The 8,870-nt window shown below is 28.7% G+C and overlaps 1 protein-coding gene across 1 annotated transcript; it reads left to right on the top strand.

The window, feature by feature from the left end:
* Positions 1-5,745: 5,745 nt before the first annotated feature.
* LOC129304924 (uncharacterized) lies at positions 5,746-7,621 on the top strand. Its single transcript, XM_054944769.1, has 5 exons — positions 5,746-6,073; positions 6,160-6,418; positions 6,508-6,613; positions 7,038-7,168; positions 7,266-7,621. Exons 1-5 carry the CDS (start codon positions 5,876-5,878, stop codon positions 7,361-7,363), a joined length of 792 nt encoding a protein of 263 aa, XP_054800744.1. The 5' UTR covers positions 5,746-5,875; the 3' UTR covers positions 7,364-7,621.
* Positions 7,622-8,870: the final 1,249 nt, after the last annotated feature.

Genomic DNA, 8,870 nt, shown 5'->3' with positions numbered 1-8,870 from the left:
ATAATCGAGCTTTCTCAAGCAATCAATGGATTCTTCAAGTACGTATATATTACTTTATCTAATTATATATGAATTGAGATATTAGATCTAATAATTTTTATAGAGAAATTTTTAAAGACAAAAGTAACCCTTTTCAACCCCATCGGACATCCATTTATCTCATACAAGTTGTGATAGAGTCTTCGTCTTTATTCCCTCCTCTTCTCTTTTAACGTGCTTCAATCTGCCTCATCTCACCCACTCTTTTCTCAAGGTTGATTTTCATATATTTGCTGCCGACTCTGTTTTCTTTTTTCTTTGGTTGTGTTCTCTTTTTTTTGAAGGTTAGAAAAATGCAGAACTGTCATATTAATTTCATTTGTAATTTCCCCCCTCTCCTTCCTTTGCCCATTAAAGGTTTTCTTGTATCCATTGGCTTTTATTGATATATCAGATTGCGCCCCCAGTGGCTTGCGTGTGTGGAGAAATTTTCTCAACAACAATGTCACCTGTTCAAGACACAGCATCTAATAAAGAGAGAGCAAGAGATATCACTTGAGAAAGGAAAGCTTTCATTGAGATATATATATATATATATATGAGATTTAAGGTAGAGACTAGAGAGTGCAGGATAAAGCAGTAGATGCTTTGAGGATGTTTTACTCAATAACATAGTACTCTTTTCTTTTTCTTCATAGTTTAAGAATGTTTTAATCATAGTAGAGTAATTCCTTACTCTAACACACCTAAAGTATGAATTCAAGATTAAAGAAATCATTATGTGAATGTGTTAAAAAATGATTTTTTTCTATTATTGTAACTAAACACTGAATATTTTCTGATTTTTTTCAAAATTTCTCCAAAATAAATCATCTTTTTATACAAATTTTAAACTATCTAAAAATTGCTTATTTTTTAATTTTAAATAAACAAACCCAATATCTAACCAACTATTATCTAAATTTTTGCTTCTCAACGTTGTTGTCCATTGAGCGTAACGCATTAAAGAAATTTTCTCTCGATATAAGTTAATCACAATTTTAAGATGCTTCTATATTACCATATTCAAAAGATTCAATATCATGATAGTATTACAATCTATCAATTATAAATTTATCACAACCTTCAGCAACATCCTCTTTGAACAAGTATACCCAACTTAAAAAATCCCTACTCTCATAATTTAACACATACCTTTATTCTTTGCATCAAGTCGTTGGGCAGCTGATCTAAGTAATTATCATCACTATGGAGTGCCAAGGGCATGACCAATGAAATCAATTGTATCATCTTCTAACCCATATTTCCTACAAATTATGGAGAAATAATGAAAAACATAAAGTCAATCTCAAGATAACATTAATATTTTGTCTTTGTTAATACAGTGTCATTATATAGGAAAATGTCTTAGTTGATAAAACAAGCAATTGTTTCCCAAATCTGAAGTCATCAATTTCATTTTGTTGACAAAATCTCATCGTGCTTGCAAATACATTGACAGATAAAAAATTTGTATATATTAATTTGACATGCATAGTACAACTACTAAGCTTCTTAATTGAAAGGGAAGCAAAAACAAGAAGAATAATCTTTGCTGATATGTAACTCCTTGTCTCAAATTCAGCTGTTTTGCTGTGACTTGGTTCAAATCTAGCCCTTCATCATGAGATTTTGGGTCATTAATTTTCGTCATAGACTTGGACATTACTGAAGAATTTTGAGCTCGATGCTTCTCAAACAGTCCCATTAATATTTATTACAGTGAGTCAACATCAGTCTCTTATTATGCACAAAGCTGCCATCTTGACAGCTTTAAAGTTCAAATACTTAGAAACATCTGTGTGAATCAAAACTCGAACCAAAGCTCCATTTGCCAGATAATGAACTAAGCAAAGCATATGCAAAGTTGGCATTTAGAAAAATGAATTGGAAATAGAGAAGACAAATCTTCAAATTAAACATACTAAAACACAGTCCATATGATGAACAACTAAGAAAATAGGAGGAAATATCATTTAATGCATTGAAGAGAGCTAAAGCAAATTGCAGTGTCTCCTAGCATTAAATCTACTTTCTTTTTCACTGGAGCAGTGTTAGTAGTGTTTGTTGTAGGACCTCCATAAGCATGAAGAAGCAGAAGCGTTGGGTGTAAAATAATGGGTTTGTTGGAAATAAAATCCAACATATGGAGCCACACATGTGTGTATAAAAAATGTGTGGCCATTGTTTAATTAAATCTAAATAAAGTGAACTATTTAAGTTAAAGTTTTAAGATTTAGGGGTATAATTGTGATGGGATAAATGTGTAGAGACTAAGGTGACATTTATGTATCACTTTGATCTCTACACATTTATCCCATCATAAACAAACCTATTAACCCAATAAATAGGGTTGTAATCATTGATTTGGTCGGTCACAAGGAATGTTTTCCTATCCCCCTTCTTGAAAATATACAGAGTTTCCACTGATGGAAACACACCCTTTCAATCGTATAATTGATAGGAAATTAGAGATGTTTCATAGTTCATTTGGTTTCAATTTTCGTAAACTAGATATTTGTGATTCGTTAGAGTAGTTGGTTGCAAAATTGAATTTAGTTAGTATCACTCACTCAATAAGTATCTCAATTATAACCATTGAATTCTATCAATACTTACAAATTATTAAGATATATTTTCTTTCAAAAATTCAAGACAATTCTCACAACTAAAAAATCTTTACTTGTGTTGTTCCCTTCAAAAATATAAGATTTAATAATTTTTAAGTATTATATGACCAAGGAAAAACTTTTACACACACAAAGAAGTGTTTTTTTTTTTTACCAGCAAGAAACTTCATTAAGGAAGATCAGCATAGACATGTGTGTATATATATATATATATATAAATTATTTATTTTCATTTAAATCAAAACATGTGTATTTTTATAGATTATTTATTTTACAATAACTTTTTATTATTAATATTATTAACATGATATATATAGATAAGTCTACATGTCTTGATTTAATTAAATAAAAGTATATTAAGTATATAACATTTAATGCATAAGGCTTATACTTAAATCACTCATTAAATCCAAATTCTTGATTGAATATGATATATATAATTTTGTTTCTAATGGTCAATGATGCTTCGTGGTGGTCAAATTTAAGATGATGTAATAAAAGATATTTTTTTTACCACCTGGATGATGTAATAAAAGATTAGATCGGTAATGATTATATACAAAGAAAAATTAAAATGTCACTAATTAGTATTGGTTATGGTAAAAGAAAATACTCCTTTTATTTAAAAATGTGAGATATTTTTTGAGGAGTTGAATATTAAAAAATGTAAGGCATATTTTTAGGCTTTTGAGGTGTAATTATTACCCTTTTTTCAAAAGTATCCCTATTGATAAATGACTTTATATTTATTGTAGGGTATTTTATAGGGGTAAATATGAAAAGATAGAGTTATTTAAAAAGTAGGTAATTACTTTATTAGGGGTGAGATTCAATTAAAAATATCTTATATTTTTTAACGGAGGGAGTACTGTTCCCTCTTTATCAAATTACAAGATATTAAATTAATACGCAATTTAAATTTTAAATTATAGATTCAAGGGCGATTTGAACATTAAACTTTTAAAATTTACATTCTAAATCCTAAATAATTAAAGCTAGGACAATTTTACCCCATCATTAAATTTAATTAAATGTTCATAAGCTTTTTAGAATTTTTGGTCTAATATGTGATTTTGACCAAATTTCAGTGTCCCCCTCTCTCTTCCCCTTATTTGAGAAAAACTGCATATTAGACCCTAATTTTTAAAAAACTTATAGATATTTATTAAAATTTAATGGTGAGGTAAAATTATTTTAACTTTAATTATTCAAGATTCAGAATGTACTTTTTAAAAGTTTAGGGTTTAAATTGTCCCTAAAATATTTTTGAAAGAGATTCGATATCCTAAAATATAAAACATTTTGAAAAAAATTAAGGTTTCATTAAATAAACTTATTTTAATATTACCTTTTTCTCTCTATTTAATTGATGTCCCTATCTCTTTTCAATATATTTAATGAAGGATATTTTTAAAAGTTTATAGTTTTATTTTAAAAAAATATTGTTATATGTATTTAATGAGGTTTATCCAAAAAAAATGATATATGAAATTTTATCCAAAAATATTTTATAATTTAAAATGAAGATAGTATCATTTAAATATGTGATCTCAAATTTGGTTTTTGATTTCTTACACTGTATTTTATTCTCTTATTTTTTAAAATTTCATAATCTATTCTTTTTACATAAAAAAATTATGTTTTTTTTCATTAATTTACATAACTTTTGTCAATATTATTTTACCAATGTTAACAAAATTTAACAATATTACTTACCTTTTAAACATTAAAATCTAAATTGTTGACCAAAGTAAATTTAAAGAATTAAGGTTAAAATATAATTTTAGTCCTCTAACTTTACATAAAGTGTCAATTTGATCCTTTAATTTTATAAAGTATCTTTTTAATCCTTTAACTCAAATATCATTAGTTTCAAATTGTTATTTTGAAAAAAAAAATTAAACTCAATATGTCAACATTTAAGAATATTTTATCAATATTTAAAAATTTAATATAAAAATTTGTTGGGATAAAACTATTATTGTTAGGTTTAAAGAACTAAAAAGATACTATCTTCGTCTCAAATTATAGGGTACTTTTGAAAGAGTTTATCCACCCCAAAATGTAAAACACTTTGGATAAATTAAGGTTTTATTAAATGTGCTAATTTTAATATTATCCTTTTTCTCTCTATAATTAATTTTCATCCTTTTTCTTTTCAATATATTAAATAATGGATATTTTTAAAATTTTATATTTTTATTTTGAAAAGATAAGGTTGTTAATTAAATTTAATGAGGTTTATTAATATGTAAAATTTTATGTAAAAGTGTCTTATTATTTGAGATGAAAGGAGTACTTTATAAAGTTAAAAAACTAAAATAAAATATTGTATAAAGTTAAAGGACTAGATGTACACTTTAATCAAGAATTAAATTGATAATTGATTAAATTTGAGGGACAAAATTGATAATTGAGATAAATTTAAGAAATTAAAAGTTGTTTTCCATATTATTATTATTATATGAAAATATTTTTTCTTAACTACCTCAATTTTAGTAAGTATATTAATCATGAGAAATAAAGAATGAAAAAACTATAATATTAATAAAAGTAATCATTATATTATAGAAATCTATTCTCCAAGTAAATCCTTATGAACAGTAACTCAAGGTAATATTGGCATTTTAAAGACATGTAAAATATAGCTCCTTCACGTGTCTTGAAGAATATGAAGGAGGTTAGGGGCTTTTTTGGTTTTTCGTAGTTCAATGCCAGAGGACAAAAAGTTATTTCATATTCCTTAGAAAGGTGCCCTTTATCTGATGGTTACTCATAATTACCCCTTGGACAAAGGAAGAATCATTATTAAAGCTGTTTCCTATCTCTTTGACCAAGTGACCATGCTTTTGCTTCCTTCCTCCAGAAAAAAAAATTATAAGTATCGATTTCTAAGACTGGTGATAATTAAAGCTGTCAACATCACTTATTCAACCGAAGCAAAATATCCCTTTCTCTCAAAAACCCTATCGAGATGGAATGGACTCTACTGTCTGTGCCTCACATCACCGTTCACTCATATTCTTTGGAAATAGCTCCTGGTAAATTTTTCACTTTCCTTCCATGCTAGCACGCCATTCTCTTCAAACCCACCAGTTACTACTCCAAATCATTCATCTTAGAAGCCAGTCTGTCTACTCCTCCTGGATCTTTACCTCTGTTTGCCCATATCATCTCCATTGTCAGATTTTTCAACCATCTCTATAGTTTTCTGATTCCACCTCAATATGGCTTCATCTAATCATATGGATTCGGACGCACACCATTATGATATGCTCAATAGTCTTGATCTCACCAAGATCAGTCGCCGTATACTTGTGAAGGTAGACCATATTTATCCTTGTGTTGGTGACAAAGTTTATGAGCTTGATCTCGGTTACCCTAAGCATGCACGGTCCATTAACCTTATGGTATTTGATGCTCAGGTATTTTTACTTTAACCATTTATATTTTCATTCTCATAGATCTATTATACATTTAACTTTTCTTTCTTTCCTTAAAATATCTTAAGGGTACTCGAATGGAAGTGTTGATTAAGGGCCCTGAGATCCTGGCTCGGTTTAGGAACCGATTTAAAGTTGATAAAACTTATGACATCACAAACCTAGAAGTGAACCGTGGAGGTCAACCTGTTCATAGGAAGTATCACATTTCATTGTTGCTGTGTTCTGAAATATGTGAACATTCCTCTAATTTCCTTGGCCATAACTTCAAGCTCTGTTTAGTTTATGACCTCAAGGCAAGTAATTTCCCTTCTTCCCATCTAATCGGTGAGTAATTTTTCATTCATGTTATGTTAGTATGTTTTATGTCATATAGTCATTAGTGGTCACATCAGACTAATTAATTTCTCTTGTAGATGTTGCTGGTCTTTGTGTGCATGTTGGAGACCTTAAATGGGAGAACGTCGAAATTCATGATGGCCTATTGACAAGGAAGCTGTGGATAGTTCTACAAGATATACAGTGAGATATATATTAGTTAGAATTAATATTTAATTTTTATTGTCGCCTAACATATTAAGAATTAAGAAATTATTAATATAAGTATTCATAGCTTCATTATCATCATTAGTGAGGACTTGTCTAGAACGTTCACTATCTAAAGCAAGTCTTGGGACATTAATGAACCTTATATGATATAAAGCATGCCATGTTTTGCTTCATAGTTGATTTTTCTTTAATATAGGCTTTTTTTTATCGACGTTATCATGTCTTTTTCAATGAAGTTTATTACTTTGGCTTAAGTCTTGCACCCTCTATGATTTCTTTTGCAAAAATTAATTGATAATCATAATTTTTCTTATTCATTTATTTACCACAATAAATTTCACAAACAATAATTGTATTTTATGCTTAATGATTTTATTCCACCTTATGCTTGAGATAGGCGGGACATGATTCCTTGTGTCTTACAAAGAGATTATGTAGTGGATGCATGGACAACATACCAAGCATGCAAAGATCATAAGAGCCTACTTTATGTAGTCATTCGATATGCTATTTTGTTTAGAGGCCTCGGTAATATGATTATCCTCTTATATCCCTTTGATTGCATAAAGTTCTGTTACATTATTTGCCTATGTTTGTCATAATGACTGTTTTTATTCTTTTGCAGGAAGCAATTGTTTGGAGGAGTTCAAGAATGCTACCAAAGTCTATTGGTATATCGACCCTCTACACCCTGACCTTGCCGGCAGTGACTTAGCTATGTGAAGAGAATTTTATCTTTAGTCAAGACTTGTGAAGGTTATTGTTAGAGTTTACTTCTTTTATGTTTTTCATCTTTTATTTTTTTATTATCTGGGTGTTTCATATGGTTTAGACCAACATAGTGTCTCCAATAAGCATTGTAATATTATTACATGGTATAGGCCATGTTATATATTAAGAGTAGATAATCAGTACTTTAGCCAATGGCTTGACTATTACCAATTCACTATTTCAGATTTATACAGTTGCTTATTGGTTCTACATACATCTAATAAGTTTGCTGCACATTTATCTATAATTATAATTTGCATCAGATTTATTTTGTAAACAATTTTCAAAGAGGATTGATTTATTTGTGCAGCCATCCTAATTAGTATAATGTTATCACTGATGATATGGCAGTGTTACACATTGTATTAGTCATCATGTGTTTGTCTAGGATATTAATTTAATTAACTCTACAAGCTTATGATTTAGGTTATTTTGGCTATAAAATGGGTACCACATAAAAAAAGTAAATAGTACAACTTCTTCAATTTATGAATAAACACTTGATATGATTGGTCATGACAAATGTTGTAATCCTTTTTGCATGTGCATATGCATTTAAAATTTAGCTGTTTTGTATCATATGGTATACATTCTTGCATCATATATCACTTAACCATCCTTATCGTGTTTGAGTTTTATTTATATGGATTACCTTGGCCAGTAATATAATAATAGGTCCTATTTACTACCTAAGACTATGTTTGCTACAGAATGGTTACCAATTCACATAGAGCCAATGGTATAACTTCCTCAATATATGAATAAACACTTTATATGATAGGTTACAACAAATGTTGTAATCCCTTTTGCAAGAGCATATGCATTTAAATTTCAACTGTGAATTGTAACATCCCAAAAATTAACCTAAGATTAATTAAATTAATTTAGAGCAAATGAGTAATTTTGGAGAAATATTTAGAGATAAATAATTTTAGTTAGAAGATTATTATTGGATTTAATTTAGATAAAATCTAAAGTTATAACTTTTTTTAAAAAATAGAGATAATAATAATATTATTAAAAAAAAGAAGAAAGGAGGAAGAAGGAAAAGGAATACTACATTTAAAAAAAAGGGAAATAACAATTGCGGGCGCGTGTGTGTGAGTTTGACATTATATATATAATAAAAGAGAGAGAGAGAGAGACAAACCGTTTTTCCCACCCACTTTCTTTTATTTCTTTCCCTCCACATGTGCGTGTAAGGTATAAAAAAATAATAAATAAATATGAAAAGAAAGAAAGAATATTAAATAAATTAAAAAAAATGAGAAAAGGGAGGCGGACGTTCACATGTGTGCATTGAAGAAAGCAAAAGAAAGAGAGTAAAGGCCATGGGACCCACGCTTGTTTTAAAAAAACACTTTGCCTTATTTCATCTATTTCTCTTCCTTCTTTCTTCATCTGCGTCTGGTGCGAACAGAGAGCGAGCGAGAGAACACGAGCGACGCTGCGGTGGTAG

Source organism: Prosopis cineraria, unplaced genomic scaffold (genome assembly GCF_029017545.1).
Source record: "Prosopis cineraria cultivar Desert tree isolate PC_DT_omini unplaced genomic scaffold, ASM2901754v1 PC3, whole genome shotgun sequence".
Lineage (NCBI taxonomy): Eukaryota > Viridiplantae > Streptophyta > Magnoliopsida > Fabales > Fabaceae > Prosopis > Prosopis cineraria.
This window is presented reverse-complemented; position numbering and strand designations above follow the sequence as displayed.